General features: G+C 41.8%; 1 protein-coding gene across 1 annotated transcript; it reads right to left on the bottom strand.

The window, feature by feature from the left end:
* Nucleotides 1-1,179: 1,179 nt before the first annotated feature.
* On the bottom strand, nucleotides 1,180-16,332 carry PLP2 (proteolipid protein 2). Its single transcript, XM_072431844.1, has 5 exons — nucleotides 16,122-16,332; nucleotides 9,367-9,522; nucleotides 4,155-4,250; nucleotides 3,239-3,329; nucleotides 1,180-1,527 (listed from the first exon to the last, which is right to left on the bottom strand). The coding sequence occupies exons 1-5, from the start codon at nucleotides 16,215-16,217 to the stop codon at nucleotides 1,508-1,510; spliced, it is 459 nt and encodes a 152-aa protein (XP_072287945.1). The 5' UTR covers nucleotides 16,218-16,332; the 3' UTR covers nucleotides 1,180-1,507.
* Nucleotides 16,333-17,782: the final 1,450 nt, after the last annotated feature.

Genomic DNA, 17,782 nt, shown 5'->3' with positions numbered 1-17,782 from the left:
TCTCTTATACTTCCTTTATCACTCATCTTTAGTCATCATAATAATGATTCACTCAATCAAGTGCAATATCATTTACTAAGTGACCCCAATGTCCTATGAAGGTCCATTTGCAGTGAATTCCAATACAGAACATTGGTCCTCAAGTCACTTGTGCCAAGGCTGGATTTTATTCAGACATGCAATGTACTAACACTGCCTTTCCTCCAGGAATTCCTGTATGAGAAAATAAATACTTTGCACCTTGTGTCACATCGCAGGGTCGGAATATGCTATAAGCAGGCTTATCCAGAATTCTGGTCTTTTGTATTGTAGCTTGAGCTGAAGTGTTGAACAGAGAACCCAACAAGAAGTGGTGGACTCATTGCAGGTGACTCCTAAGTTGCTGCCCTCAGACACACCAGAGCAGGCACCCATAAGGTACCAGAGGCACCAAAACTGAGGATGGGCTGTAGGCTGTTGTTGTAAGAAACAGGCAGGAGTCAAAAACCAGTGAAGGTAAACAGGAATACATGAGGTCACAGGTCACTTTGGGTCATTGGTGTAGAGACACATTGCTTTACCTTAGCCATTCTAGACCGTTCCAACATGAGGGGAATAACGTTCAGGTCTTCAGGGAACCTCTTCTATAATTACTAATTCCACAGATTACAGTACGTTAGTGTGCTGGCTGGTGGGAAGAATGCCACCCTTATAGACAGCCGAAAACATCATTGGTGTCACTTAAACTGACCTAAGGACCAGAATACCCATTGGTCAAAGAACCCCTAGCAACCTTTAGAGAAACATTGGCCAAATGCTTTAAATTGCCCATACCAATTAAGCGTGGCACCCCCTGACTGCACTTTGGGAAAAAACAGAAAGTGAGGGGAGCCACTGGTCAGTCATTGGTAGGTCCCCCCAATACAACCATTTTCTCAGTCATTTTGCTGTTGATGTAACTCCTGTATGACATGAGTAATAAGTCAGGGGTGTTCACTGTAGGGAATTAAAACATTGCTAAGTAAAAGAGAGAGAAAAGACTCTGCATGACTCTTCTAAACATACCAATTAGCATTTTTCTTTTTGGAGTTTCAGTTCCTCTTTATTAGGAAGTCATAGGATGTCATTACCGATGTGCTTGGATGGTGTGATGTCAGTGGCGCTATTAAAAAATTTGCATTCAGATTTCACAACTTATAAATTTTCAGTATGTTTATTATCATATTATTATAACTGTATTAAAAAAGCTTTTTTTTTAAAACATCACCCCATGGTGGACACATGGTAAATTATAGACAAACTAGCATACACAAAACTTGCCATCCATCCTATAGACATGAAGACCTTCACCTGTTCTACTTATAGAAGACACATGTACACGCAGACGTCGTCCACTGTGGCGCAACGCCCCCCTACGCCCGCCTGTTTCCTCTTCTCCGGGGGTGGCTGCACAGGGTAGGCAAAGACAGGTTGTTGGCATGTAGCTTGTGTGAGACATTGGGATCACTCCCGCTTGTCGAATGTGGAGTTATATGTTATCTGGGGATTCTAGAAAAAAAAATAGGTAGAGGTTAATATACAGCAAGATGATCAGGACTCACCGTGTGCCTTGTAAATCATTGCCTGAAGGTAGAACTGTAAGGCCAAAATAATTTCTAAATCCACTTTCAATAGGGGAGGGGAAGGCTTATATGATATATATGATATGATATGAAGCTCTTATGAGTTTTATATGATAAAGTCTACATGCATATGTTCTAAGCTTGCATGGGCCTCTTCTTATGCTTATGTAACAGTGCCGAGTGCCTGAGTTGCCATTGCCAAGCATAAGCACTGTTGTCACTTGGGAGGAAACAAAGGGAGTCACATGCTCTTCCATACCCGGAAGTACAACAGGGAAGGATTTTATGCTACTGAAGGCACGGGGGCTTTAATGTTGCTTGACTTGGATCCCAGTGTCCATAATGACTGCAGCTGCCATCACACCTTTGCTTGATGCAGTTTTCTAGTTGCATCTGCATGCATTAAGACCCTGAATTAACATGACTATAATTTGCAGTTGGACGGTTTAGCAATGGAGGCTCCCACAGTAGCAAACATTAAAGATCACACAGCTTGAAGTGTGTCTGCTCATCTACCTTTGCTGCACCCGTGGCTGTTAGCAGCCGCTTTACATCCAGCACATGCGTATGTTCCTTTCCCCCATGTCTGCACTATAGTTTAAAAAATATATATAACTTGGCCTTTACGTCTATGCAAGCATTTGCGTAATAAAATCCAACCGCAGTTTTTGGGAAATATTCCCCCCCCCCCTTCTGTAATGAGTAATGTAATTTTTTTTTTAAGAGTCTGAAAGTCTTGGCCTGTCTGTGTTAGTTCCTCTACGGTTGTAAATCTTATTCCAGGCAACTCTGAGTCATTGAATAAGAGCTCAAACCTGGCTCCCCTCGCTTCCATAGAGCTGTGAATCTTAACTTTCGCCACTAGGTGGTGCTAAGCCTATAGTAAGTATAGGATGATCTGCATTTCTGCCAAATCTTGTGCTAGAGGTGATAGGAGTCACCAAACTTTCTTCATTAGAGGTCTGGCTGTTGTGGAGCATTAGAGAGAGGCAGTGATATTGATTTTTTAAAGCTTCAATGCTGCAAAGCAAGACAATGCATGGTGATCTGCATTAACAAAATGTATGTGCAAAAAGAAAAAACATACATTAATGCATCAAAATTGCAACTCTGAATAATCCCCTAAGCTTTTCAGGTCATGTCATGACAACCTTAATGACAATTTCAGATAAGATCTAGGAATGCACACCTGTGCACAATCCCAGGTCTCAATACCTGGTGTCAGGTGACAGGTCCCAAAATATACATATCAGTGTTGTTTCTGACCATGTGATCACATGACATAGTGATGCCATGAATCTGTTTATAAACAAACCTCTGTGGTCACAAAGCTTCAGAAAGCTGCTACAGGGCAATGCAGGGTGAAAGAATGTTTGATGGAAATAGGGGGACTGCTGTATGCAGGTGAGCACAATCTCGGGGAACAATGAAGTAGCATGTTCACGTAGTATTAGGAAATGGTGGGTAGCAGCCCAGTGCCCATCAGGGACCACATGACGCCCCTGAAAGTGAACGTTCTGCCATAGGCATAGGAACAAAGATCTGGACTGTGGAACAATGGAGAATTTTAAAAAAATGCTCGCTTTAAGTAAATACATTTTTCCACACTGCTGGTATATATGAAGCCCCCAACTCACCGGTTGCCGCTGGGGCGTGTGTCCTCCTCAATTTAGGAAACGTGATGAAAGCATCATAAGCAAACAGGATACCAGTCAGCAGACCAATCACCTGAGAGCAACAAGAGAAAGGGTCAGAAAGAGTCAGCACTGCTGTTCCACCATTTACTCCCAGCAACCCATTCATTAGTTTAAAGTAGTAGGAGCCTGACTAGGTACCTACGGAGTTACCTATCAGTAACCTATGGCCCAAATGACCATTTATATCAGCCTAATACATTCCAGGTGCCAGCTTGCTGCAGAGAGGGGTGGGGAAGCAGTGGTCTCTCTGCAGAAGTCCGAAAAGCCTTTTGCTAAATCAGAACTGGAGCTTTCCGATCAGCAGGGAGCTTTGATAATTGCAAACTTATAGCTTTGACACAGCAGATGATGTGTAAGACCTTTGCAAAGAGACCACTGTTTCCATGCAGAGAGCAAGGGACCTACTCTGCAGTATGGTGGCAAGGGAAAAGGCTTTTCTATTCCAGCTGTGGCTGCTTTCTTGAATTGAAGACTGTGCAAAGCTTTTTTTGATGCACCTCCAATGTATTGAGCTGATTTAAACTGAAAGTTCAATTTAAACAAAATCTCCTGGCATGTTACATCTTATGAACAGATGGTACATATGCAGTGCAGCTGTACGAATTTTTCAGTTCACTAAATTACTTCTTTGTTGCATCACTTGCAGCTGCTTCCTGTCTATGTGCACTCCAGCTAAACCCTATCAGGACGGGTTTCCTAATGGTTGCCAAAGTAGACCATGCCCTAATAGGGTGTGAAAACATGTCCACTTGTACTCACAGGAAGCCCCTGTGACAACACAACTGGAAGACAGACTTGGCGTTGTCACCCTACGACAGGAAGTAACTGAACAAAGACCTCCATGGCTGCTACTCACCGATCCGGCTATACCAGCCCCGTCACCACCGCGGATTAGACAGATAATGCAGAGAATGATGAAGAAACCCGCACCAAGAGCTGCACGTAGGAAATCCTATGATATGCAAAGAGAAAATAAACAAAGTTGTGATTCTGAATTATAACAAATTACATTTTAGAGATTACTACTCAAAGTGAACCTGTAAGTCAGGGTGCCACCGCAGGGAATCGCTCCATCCCAAAGCAGATCTGAATCTGGCCTAATGGCATGACTAGCCATATATGCTGGTCTCAGTTCAGTCTTATTGCTGCCCCTCTCATAGGCTCATAGGTATTTCGCCCCCTGGTGGGGGATAGGCAATGTACACCCATGCAATAATGGTCACTATAAACGATCATTGGTCATCATTTCCAACAGCAGTAGGAACAAATGAGCTTGTACAGACAGCACTGTGGAGGGGGGGGGGGGGGGATAGTCTGAGGCCCCTACCTATAGGAGCCAGGAACGGTTCTGTCACTCCTTCAGGGTGAATCACTGAGCAAAGTGGTGCACTGCAAATGCTAGATTTTCTCAGGTATCAAAAAAATCTCACATCTGCATGAAGCTAGAAAAAAAGTGCTGAAATACTTGCCTTGTTTCCAGAGCTGCCATGTGCAAGACTTTCTTTTCACCACTAGATGTCCTCAGTCTTCTGGTTTGAGCAACAGCCAGCAACTTGAAAACTTTACAGCATCAATCTTTGCATTATTATTCTGTGGTTGCAAGGAGGCATTATGAGGTAATCACAGGTCCATGACAAGGTAAATGTCAGCCAGGGACACTGGCTGTCGTTCAGCCCCGAAGACTGAGCACCTCTAGTGGCGAAAAGAAATTACTGCAAGGGGCAGCTTTAGAAAAAAGTTGAAAATGTCAGACCTCCTTCTGAACATGCTAGCTGCTTGGAATCTCCACCCTACCGAGTCACTAACCTGGAACAAGTAAGTCAGAAAAAAAGTTTGCTTGCAAGTTTAGAAGCTTCTGGAACAGCCAGACAAGCAGCATTTCCATGCCAGCTTGTTTCTCAGCACAGGTCTCTCTTAAATCCAATGCTCGCTTTCTGATAAGTGTTTAATTTGCTGGCTGTCTGTGGTATTCGGTGTTCCAGTTACCATAGGAATAGTTTCCAGGAGACAAATAAAGGAGCGTTAATATTTATATATTTCCATCACCGAATGCTGGAAAATTTGTCCAACCGAATCATATGAAACTATCTGTTTTGCCCATGGCAAGCAAAAAAAAAAATTGCACTGGCAAATAAAAGTTTGAGCCTAGGGGAACAATAATGCTGATACAATTAAAAAAAAAAAGATACTTTGTTTCCAATGCCAGGGATTAGTGTTGGTGTTTGAATTCCGATTGTCCTTCAATTCGACCCGAACATGTCTGTTCGAATTCGATAGACCCGACCCAAAAAACACGGGATTCCACTTTGCAAATGTGTAAAAAAAATGTGTAAAAAAAGGCTTTAATGTTAATTTATTGAATTTGTATGATATGTGTAACTTTCATTTTTTTACAGGTTATCCCACAATGCAGGATGAATCCTCCTGTCAGTGTGGGATCCCTAAGCACTGGAGGTTAAATGAGGACAAGTCTCCCCATTCATCACCTCTAGAGCTCTGTGATTGGCTGAGGAAAGGTAAACCCTGATGACAGCTCAAGCGTCATCAGGATTTTCCTTTCCCCAGCCAATCACAGAGCACTAGTGATGAATGAATGGGGAGACTTGTCCCCATTTAACCTCTAGTGCCCGGGGATCCCGTGGGACGCCTGTGTTCTTGGATAGAGAATCTCTCTCCAAGAACCCCCTTCCGTTAGTTACGCTAGGGCTACCAGAGCAATCAGGAGAGTGGAGCTTGTCTGATTGCTCTTGCAGTTCTACACAGTCCCGAAAAATTTCCCCCCATTGACTTTAATGGTGTTCAAATTTGACGTTCGATCACCCAAATAATATCGCCCTATTCGATCGAATAGTGAGATATTCGACCAACTCTACCAGGGATGCCTTAGGTCAATTTTTCAGGGCCTTGAGGGGAACTTTGAAAGCTTTGAAGAACTTTTTGGGAACCCCCGCTGCTCCAGCATTATCTAGCCCCTCCCACTGCAGATTGACTGCCCGCCCCTTTTCTCCTATTGGATTTCAGTTGCTTCAATCATCGAGCTTTTCAAAACTAATAATCAATCTTGGTCATGTGACTTTTCCCAACATATTTTGATGAACCCTTGAAGGGCCCAAAAACGTGAGTCATGTCACCTTTTCGGTATTGATTTATGTAACTCAATATGGGATTTGCATGTTGGCCCGGAATGCGAGTCTTCCAACGCTCCAGTGCACATCGACCTCACCTGTCAGTGCAAGAAACGTGTGCTACACCACAAAGGGTGGAAAATCATTCAATGATACAACGGAAGTGCAGCCCACAGAGAGAACACGCTGGAGCACAATCTACACTGGTACAGAGACCACATGACCCTGGCACCGTGCCCGAGGTTTGCATGGCCTGGTTATCGTTGGTAGACAAGGTTTAGGAATGAAAATGGCAAAACACTGGGGGAGATGATACTTAAATACAATGTATCGTCCTTGTAATATCATTATTTACATTCAGCATAACACTGGGGATGCACAACCTGTCCTGACCCAATGCAACCAGATTTTATATAAACGGGTGGGATTGGTGAAAGTCGAGGGGTAACAATGCTTTGTTCTGCATCGGTGTGTACATGCAAATACTGAGACCTGGTGTATGATAGTGAGAAAATGTTAGCAAAAGTTTAAGGAAACCTTCCAAAGGGCACAACATTCCTGGGGACATCTAATTTCTGCCAACTTCCTGTTGTGTCTCTAGTACAGGAAGCAAATGGAAGTTTCCTCGGAGGAACCCAGAAAGCAACTTAGCAGAAGTTGAACCCTTTCTTGCTCTATTAAAAAAAAATGGCATACACTGAATGCTGAACCCTGGGCACAAATATATTTATAATATAAAATACACAGGAGATTGGCTCTATGTGCCGTCTGTTTTATACAGAGACTGCAAGAGGCTAATACCGGTTCATATTTAGCTGCTCATACAGTTTGCATTTAAAAATATGCACTTATTAAATAAAAAGCTGTGTTATATATATATATATATATATATATATATATATATATATATATATATTTTTTTTTTTTTTATTATTTTTTTTTTATTTAATAAGTGCATATTTTTAAATGCAAACAGTATGAGTAGCTAAATATGAACCGGTATTAGCCTCTTGAAGTCTCTGTATAAAACAGACGGCACATAGAGCCAATCTGTTGTGTTTTTGTTCCAGGAGAAATGCCAATAGAAAGACAGAGCACAGTGAGTTCATCAGTCTGCTGCTTCTCCTCTCACTGTCCAGTCACTAGCTGGGGGAGGGACAAGACCTGTAAAGGTTACTGAACTATAACAGGGACAGGTCACTGGCTGCAGGTTTTAGGCTTGCAGGGGCTTCTGCTCACAGATCTGTGCCCTGCATGGGCTCACCATAGAGGACTTTGCAAATAATTTAGGCACAAATATACACATATAACAAACACTTCATAATATATGAATGTATATGAATATAGATGGCGGCCTCCATATTGGGACAGAACAATGCGTGAAAAGGCAGCAATGGGGAATGCAGGGACACCACAGGCAATACTGCACTCCGACATTTAGCGGGCGGATTGTTCGTCAGTTCCCATTACTTATTGATATTACTTAAACTTTCACTGCCATGGGTTTCATTTAGGTCACTGTGCAACGATTTTGAGATGACTCCCCGCCCGGGAAGTTCCAACCACGAGGTGACAATCTCTAAGCATCACCTTGCCATTTCACCCCCCCCCAGTGCTAAGCTATTCTGAACACGATCTGTCTGGGTGATGTGGGGAATAATAAGTGACTCATTCCTTCCAAATGTAAGACAATGAATGCAGCTTCCTTCCAAATCATACTGTAAAGTCAGAGGCGGAAATACCATGGGGGTCTATTTATAAAGCAGTGAATCTGACATTCACCAAACATTCTGTGTTTGAGATTCAATCAATGTCATTAAAAACACATAGACCTGGATGTTTCCCCAGCAGGTGAATGACAGATTCACCGTTTTATAAATGAACCCTATATTGGGATCAGAGCTTGTATCATAGCAGTTTCTTTAGAAAACAACTCATTGTGGTTTTTACTTACTAAGAATTTTGTAGTAAACTTAATAGAAATTTGGTTTACCACTTCCCTGAGTATCTTCCTAATGTTTGGCCTACAATTTACTAAATTAGCTCGCCCCCAACACTTATGTTTCCTGGGAGCAGAACATGTAGAATAGCGTTGTGTGGTATTTTTGCTAATGTTTTCTAAATCTATATTTGTATTTAAATAAATACACAAATTACTACATATAAAGACAATATACTGTATATACTCAAGTATAAACCAAGAATATTTTTTTTTAACCTAAAAATGTCCTTGAAAATATAATATAGTTATTCAGGTTAAAAACATCAAATTAAACCACATATCCCAGATAAAAACTGTTTAGACATAGTTGAGAGGAAGGAAAAAAAAAACATTTACTCTTGGGTTACACCACTAGATGGCACTGTGTCCTCATGTAAAGTGTGTAACAAACTACATTTACCTTAATTTATATTCATGTGTGTGTGGAGAAAAAAGAGGGTGTGCTTTGGAATTTTTATTATACTTTTTTTTATTTATTTATTTTTTTTTTACTAAACTGTATTGGTGTCACATAGGGGATGAGTAATGGGGGCATAGGTGGAGTCTCACACATCTATATAGTAGCAAGGGCCGGTAGGTTTCAAATTGATCAGCCTTTCCCTGGGATTTACAGTGGGTTTCAAATTGTAGTTTTCTGATCAATCATTATTCTACTCACTGCTTATGAGAAGAGGGTAAAATTGATTTGGTTTAGGTTGCAAATTGCCATACATTTAAATCCATCCTGTTTCCACCCCCTCTTATAGTTTTCTGCAAGCAGTCTGTAGTGGGCGGGGCTTGTTGGGTCTCTCCCACAGCTGATGTCATCAGTGCTACTTTTACAAGGTAATATCTGGGTTTGCAAAGACAATTGTTGTAAATATGCCGTGTAGCTACTGGGAAATATGAAAGTCTTTATGATAATCCTATATCTGTGATATGCTTTGATAATGAGAACTCACCGTCCAGCCCCAGTGGATGAAGGAGATTTGTTGGTCATAGCTAAGTGCAAACAGGAAAAAAAAGACGGTGCTGAAGATGAGTTCAGTAATGGCAACACCGAGGTATCCAGGAGTACGAGAGGCTGCATAGCAGATCAGGACAATGAGGCAGCAAGCCTGCAGAAATAAAAGAAAATGGGATTATGGTCCTGAACAATGGTATACACACACACACTACAGGGTTGGGAGAAAGATTTGTATGTCAAGTTATACAGATTTTATTACCACTTTAGGACCCCTTGGGGTAAGAAAATGCCCCAGCATCAGTAGGAAGAAACATTACGGTCTGTAGGATTAAGAACATTACCTAGCACCTGTAGTAAGTGGGTAGGGGGGCAATTACCTGTTGATGGTAGTGGAAGGAACAGTTGCCCTTAATTGGGAACAGTGGGAGAAGTAGTGCACACTCCTCTTCTATGAATGTAATATGCATGTCATAAAACATATTCTGTGCTGGCCCAGCACTTCCATTCTCATGCCTCTCGCCTATAGGTGGCACCCTGGTGCAATCTCAGGGCTTTCAGATGTCTAAACAACAGGGCCAGTTTTAGAGCGGAGCAAACTGGGCCAACACCTTCATCATTCTGTGCTGGAATCCTGTTCATTTTGGGACCCCTACTTTATATTTTTCTAGGACCCCACCCATTTCTAAGGTCCCATTTGACAGAATGGTAGGGCTGCAAAAATAATATGCAATTAAGGGCCCCAATGTATGTTCCACCAGGACCCTCCACCATCTCAAGTTGACAGAATAGCAGGGCTGCAGAAAGCTGGAATGTTGTGGATTCAGGGATTCCATTTTCTATTTGCCCAGGGCTGCAGAAAGCTGGAATGCTGTGCATTTAAGGAACCTACTTCCTATTTCTTCAGGGACCCCACCATCTTCAGGGCCCCATTTAGTTAGAATTGCAGGACTGCAGAAAGCTGTGCATTTAGGAAACCTTTCCCCCAGAACCATCCACCATCTTCAGGGCCCCATTTGACACAATGACAGGGTTGTAGAAGCTGAAATGTGGTTTATTAGGGGATCCCATGTCCTAATTACCCAGGGCCCCCTTGCATATGGGATGCTTTTACAGGCATAAAACACTAAAGGTCTAGTGACAGGGCCTCTTTCTTCATTTTAAGGTGACTTTTAAACAGACAGCATTGTACAAAGCAGGTAAATCTGTGTTTTTACATCGGTCATGAATACACAACCTATTTTAGTGCTGTTTATTTTAATGTACGACCATCGTGCAGGAAAACAGAGTGCGTGGTGAGCACCTAGGTGTCCAATCCGTGGAAAATCAGAGCTGTCTATTTTTTTTTTCCTTGGTGCAGATGAGGGTTGGGTGTGTCAGGAAGGCATTGCCATATATATGTATTAGTCATTCCTTCCTGAGCAATGAGTATAGAGCTGTGTTTGGTGTGGATTCCAGTGCCGCACTTCTTGCTGCTAAAATCTGCAGGAATAAAGACGCCTCTCATGGCTCTTATTTACATTAGACATACAAGGAAAGTCAGGGAGCATGAGGCATCAAATTGCTGCTGGATTGGATCTTTAGCTATGATACAATAACTTGTTACCTAAACACTGCAAATCTCTATAAACCTGTTTTTCTACACAGAACTCTATTTTGCTTAATTTGTAATCCCCCCATGCATGCTAAAGTGGAACTATACTTTTTGGTGGATGCTGGATCGCTGCATGGCCCCTGCACAGATGTAGGACCTGTGCATGATGACTCCGGGATGCTGTTATTGCCAAGAAGCTGCCATCTTTGCAATTGGTTTCTAAAAGCATGGCACTCCTCTTCGGCAATTGGGTGCCTAGAGATGATGTAACTCCTACGCATGTGTGCAACTACTAAACTTTTAATCTATTGAAGAATTATTGAATTGGATAAACTCTTTTTCAATTCAACTGCTATTTAAAGTCTTTCAGAGACACATGTGACCCCCTTCAACACCCATTTATACTGCTGCAATGCATTGAGGTGCATGTGCTTTAAGGCATGCCTTGACATGCATTGCTTTAGGCAGCCCTGTTTATCATGAATAGGCTTGCTATGCCCCCAATAAATGCACCTGGCTCATTATTCACCGGAGGTGCCATTCCCAATAAGTGGAACTGCAATGCACATATAGGAGATGCATTGAAATGCTTAAAGAGAACCCTTTACCAGGCCATGCATTTCACAGGTTTTTATTGCCTTTTGTAGACCTCCAAACCCCCCGAGACTACTGCAGGGTGCCTCTATCTTGGATGTGATGTCAGTAGCCCCAGAACCATCATTTAAGTGACATTCTATACTAATTCTCTTCTTTCCCCCTCTGTCAGGTTCTGCTGGGAGCTAAAGGGATGGGTGGAGGAGCTAGGCCAGCACACACGACATAATCATACCCTCCGATAAGAAAAGGCGCATTTATAATACCTGGAGGGCAGGGCCTGTGCTGGGAATTGACCCTCTGCCCCCAAAGTCAACAAATACATTGTAAGTAATCAACATGTGGAAGCAATCTGTATTCGCCCACTTCCAGGCTTTGCAAGCGGGCCACAGACAAAATCTAAAGTAAATGCAAGGTTAAAGCTTAACTCCGGGATAAGTAAATATTGGCTCAATAGGAGAGCCAAGCGCGCATTATCACTTTAAACTTGGTGTGCTTTGTGTGTTTCTTTCAGATCTGTGCAGTCATCAATTGGGAAGCTTCCTGTAATAAAGACCAGTCACTGCCGCTGTCTCTTCTTGCACAGAGTGACTGATCTTGTCTCTGCCCCCTCCTGTAGTTTTCTATAAGCAGCCTATAGGTGGGGCTTGTTGGGGCCCTCCCACAGCTAATGATGTCACTGCCACCTTTACAAGGTAATATCCAGGTGTGCAAAAAGATTTAGTGGCCCAATATCCATCACAGTTTTTCAAGGTTCAGCTTTAAGCCACCATGTATTACGCCCTCTTCTTATCATTACGTCCTTGGCAGTCGAAGGGTTAAGCCGCCGCATCTAAAAGGCTCCACACCCTAAATGAAAGTAGGATGAATTCTGATTCAATGAATTATGAATAACTGCACGCTATTATTCCTTGCATTATGTTATTAGTTATGTCTGAATAATAAGTTGAGCGGCTGCCAAAGAGACACTGACATGGGAGGAGAAGGGCACTTAAATCTACGGTAATTATATAATTTATGTCATAGGGCGCAATTATGGACGCATTTGTTTGGACAGATGGCAGGCACCTTTATGCTGAGTTCAGTGTGCATGTATTGCACCTTATAGGTCACAGATCTTTGTGGGTGTCGGTATTTATGGAGACGGTGGTGACCACACCTGCAGCTTTAAGTGCATGTAGGGATCATTTGAGCATCAGGTTGCAGTAATCCACATGCTTGATTGTAATGCAAAATAACACATGGAGAGGTTCAGTGAGTTGCCAGGCTATGCATGCATCTAGCCAGTAGAATGCTCATGTGTGATAGTGCACTACAGAACTCAACCACCAATGCCCTGTGTTGCATTGTATTGAAAAAGTGTTGTAAGTTACTTGCAGGGTGGACTGACCACAATGCACATTATGGGCCCATTTAGATCTATGCATTGCATTCATTGCAAATAAATGGGATGCCAAAATCCCCTTATATGCTACGAAATTACCCTTTCTTCTAAATCAAAGCACCACTATGCATTGCAATTGCTGCAGTACCACTCCTATGTGTTGTCTAAATGCATCAGGTGCTTCTCAATGTAAATAGAACCACAAATGGGGAACTCGTGTCAGGAACATTTACCTGCAATATTTTGAGGTTGTTCACTGGGTCTCTATGGTATAACTAAGGATCTGACTAGGATGAACAGTATGAGCCGAACGTATGTGTTTACACAACAAGCAGACACGCCTTTGGAGAACCGCTCCCATAAGCATTTAGAGGACCAATCAGGCTTTGCGCCTTCCAAGCATTTAGGAGGACCAATCAGGGCCAATTAAGCGTTTCAAATTTCAAACATTTAGAAAGGGCCAATCAGGTGCTTTCAATTCCAAACATCTAGGTGGAGCAATCAGGTGTTTCCCCTTCCAATATCCTTTGTCATGCAAAAGAGGAAAGTAATTGGTGGGCGGTGAGCTTTTGCCATAATTAAATGTGCCAAATTATGATGCAGGAACCTGGCCGCCATCTTTGCCTCCACCTCTTCTGGGTCCACTGCCATCTTCTTCAGCCATTGGATGACCACTGATGATGTCACATGGCATCTAGGCCTATTCTCGGTGGTACCACACCATGGATCTGGGCTCTATATTGCATGGCGCGTGCTGTGCAGTGTAAGCAAAAAAATAAAAAAAGCCACCGAGAGACAGGTTTTTTTTTTGGCAAAGAGGAATTTGCATGACTGCCACAACTTGGTAACCTTTTGGGGGATTTTTTGCATTTAGTTTTACCAGGAAAGCAAGAGCCCATAATCGCGCAATAAAGCGGCTGTCAGGCGATAAGAGGAGCAGCAAGGCGATTTCCTTTTCTTGATACACGTCACAAACACACCCTGATCTTCATGCAGCAGCTAACAATTGCACCGGTTATCTCGTGTTTCATCTCTCCCACAAGCCCGCCCGGCCCAGTCTGAGCACACAGCTCGGCGTGGCTCCTATCACCTGGAGTACGATTTATTTGCGTTCATTCACAGGCTGCCCCTTCGCCTTCCTTCACCCAGCCTACATGATGCAACAGCCAACAACCGGTCATAAAAGGGCCGAGAGGGAGGAGGATGGAAAAAGAATTCAGAGTATAAAAAAAAAAGTTTAGAAAAGCGCGCGGTTGATTTGAGGACACCGGAATGCAGACGCATCGGACAATGGACGTTAAAGAGGACCTGTATTGTGCTCATGGTGAGCACATCGACTGGCTTTTTCTGAGCGACCAGTCCAAAAACATATTGGCGCAATCGCAATTTGGAGTTCGGGTCTGACCAATCAGATGCCGATCGCTGTACCGAAAAAGCCAAAATATGCCCTACAGCCCTGTGCCCATTTTTTAAGATTGCTGTTGATATACAAATATTAGATTTTTCCCTGAGACAGTTGCAAACATCCTAGCTTTAGACTGTCAAAATAATGGAAACCATTCATAAAGAGAACCTGTTACAGCCAGGAAAAGATTATTACAAGCCTGTATGCAATAAACCATAAAACTGAATCATGGAACCATTATTACAATCAAAAATATTAGAAAGAGAACCTGTCACTTGGCCTACCACTAAAATGTTGAAAGTGATACATTGCCAGAATAATAGAAACCTTCCATAAAGAGAACCTGTTGCTTTGTCTACCACAGCCAAGAAAATTAAATCACAAGCCTGTGTAAACCAACACAAAAAAATTGCCAGAAAAATGGAAACCATTAATAAAGTAATATGTTGCCAGAAAAGCAGAAAACATTCATAAAGAGAACCTGTCACTTGGCCTACCACTAAAATGTTGAAAGTGATACATTGCCAGTATAATAGAAACCTTCCATAAAGAGAACCTGTTGCTTTGCCTATCACAAGCAAGAAAAGGTTGAAAAGTAAGAGAACAGATAGAGCACTGCTAGAGGCCCTAAGACTGTCAGAATAATGGAAACCTTTCATAAAGAGAACAGGTTGCTTTGTCTACAACAAGCAAAACATTTTTCCTTGAACTGATTATAACAAACCACAAACCCTGGAGGTTGACAGAATAATGGAAACCATTCAAAAAGTGAACCTGTTGCAGGCAAGAAAATGTTACTTGAAATGGTTATGCAAAGCCTGTGTACACTAAAACTGTCAGAATAATAGAAACCACAAAGTGATACAAAGTAACAGACAGGAGGTAGGCAGAAGTCAGGAATACAGTGTTCACATTGGACAGATTAATGGAAACCACTAACAAAGTGATACAAAATAACCCATTGAGGTCAGGAACCCCCAGGGCTCTACTTCTAAAACAGGGAATCTGACAAACCCTCAATCATTCCCCAGTGGGCATCAATTACTTATTTTAAAACACATGGACCTGGAATATTCCCATAGGGGAATGTTTAAAAGACAGACTTTGGACAGATTAATGGAAACCCCCAACAAAATGATACAAAATAACCCATAGAAGTCAGGAACACCCAGGGCCCTATTTATAAAACAGAGAATATGACAAATCCTTGCTGCCATCAAAACACATGGATTTGGAAAATTCCCTGTTTTATAAATAGAGCTCAGAGTTCTATTTGGACAGAATATTAGAAACCATGGTACAAAGTAACAGGGGAAAAGCAGACAGAAGTCAGGAAAAGACAATATTCTCTTTGGACAGAATAATGGAAACCAGTAATAAAGTGATACAAAGTAACAGGAGAGGCGGGGACACAGAAGTCAGGAATACATAGCTCCCCATGGACAGAATAATGGAAACCAGTGATAAAGTGATACAAAAAACTAAAGAGCGGCACACAGAAGTCGGGAATACAGTATTCACCCTGGCCACAATAATGAAAACCATTACAAAGTAACATAAATAAATCAGGACCACAAAGATTTCTGCTTGGACAGAATAATGGAAACCACTAATAAAGTAATGCAAAGTAGCACAGAAGTCAGACATCAGTAAAAACAAAAAGTGGTACAAAACAACACAAATCAGGAACACATATATGGCCATAATAATGGAAACCATTACAAAGTGACACACAGCAGTGTGGATTACACAAGGACTGGGCACTGCCAGGCTTACAATTTCCACTGCCAGTACTGTCCCCTTCCTGGTCCGCACATAGGCTTTGACTCGCTCGGTGCAGCTGGCGCTTTGCTGGCTCCCCGGTTCGGACATTGCTGGCTCAGGCGGTGCCGGTGATGGAGCGCGGAGGGAGCTGTCTGGGGGCGGGCGGGGTGTGGACGGGCGGGAGGACTCCCAGCAGCTCTGAATGCCGAGTATGGAGAGGGGAGGACGGCTGGCGGCACTGACTGCACCTCACATAGACAAGCATGGCATGGGAGACACCTACCTCACACACAGGGAACTACCTACAGCTCTGCCCACATGGGGGAGGGGAAGACTTGTATGGGGGTGCAAGATACAGAGGATGACATATACAAAGTGTGCTACACAATGCAAACACCATATACAATGTATAACCATATACAATGTATAATATACAAAGTGTGCTACACAATGCAACACCATATACAATGTTTAATAAACAAAGTGTGTACTTTACAAACTTCTTACCTGCTATACAATATGCACCATACTAAATGTGCATCAGAAAGTGTGCTACACAATGCAAACACCATATACAATACATAAAATATAAGGAGGATATATAAAAATAGATAATATATAAATAGAGGGTGCTACTCAATGCATAATACACAAAGTGTGTACTATACAAATTATATTTAGAGGGTGCTACACAATGCATAATACACAAATTGTGTACAAAGTTCTTACCTGGTATACAATGTTCATTATACAAAATGTGCATCAGAAAATGTGATATACAATGCACACTATATACAATGTATAGTATGCAAAGTGCAAAGTGTGCTACACAATACATAATATACAAAGTGCATACTATACAAAGTTCTTATGTGCTATACAATGTGCACCACACAAATTGTGCCTTAGAAAGTGTGATATGCAAATACACACCTTATACAGTGTTCAACACAAAGCTTACTATGTAAAGTTCTTACCTGGTATACAGTGTGACTTTGGAAAGTTTATTGTACAATGCACACCATATACAATGTATAATATACAAAGTGTATGTGCAGGCTGCCATACAATGTGTATTTCAGAAAAGGTACTATACAAAGTGTGCACATCATATACTACGAACTATACAAAGTTCTTATGTGCTATACAATGTGCACAATACAAAATGTGTCTCGGAAAGAATAATATACAATACACACCGTATACAATGTATAATATATAAAGTGTGTCATGGGGTGTATATTATAGAAGGTGTATGTACAAGGTGCTATACAATGTATATTGTGTACAAAGTTTATTACAGAAAGTGTGCTATACACTGCAAATCATATACAATGTGTAATGTATACAAAGTGTGCCATAGGGATTGTACTATACGATGTGTAATATACAAAGCGTACCTCAGAAAGTGTTCTATAAAGGTGTTATATAGAAAGTGTGCTATACAATGCACACCATATACAATATATACCTCAGAAAGGGTACTATACAAAGTTTATGTAAAATGTGCTATACAATGAACAATATATACAATTGTACTTGTACTACATTAGGGGAAGTACTATACAATGCCTAATATACAGTGTTATAAGTGTAAAAAGTGTACCATACGCAGTGTACTATTGAAGGTGTACTATGCAATGTATATTGTACAATATGTACTATATAATTCA

This window comes from Pyxicephalus adspersus, chromosome Z (assembly GCF_032062135.1).
Source record: "Pyxicephalus adspersus chromosome Z, UCB_Pads_2.0, whole genome shotgun sequence".
NCBI classification, from domain to species: domain Eukaryota; kingdom Metazoa; phylum Chordata; class Amphibia; order Anura; family Pyxicephalidae; genus Pyxicephalus; species Pyxicephalus adspersus.
Note: the sequence above shows the minus strand (reverse complement) of the source record. Positions and strands in the feature narration are given on the sequence as shown.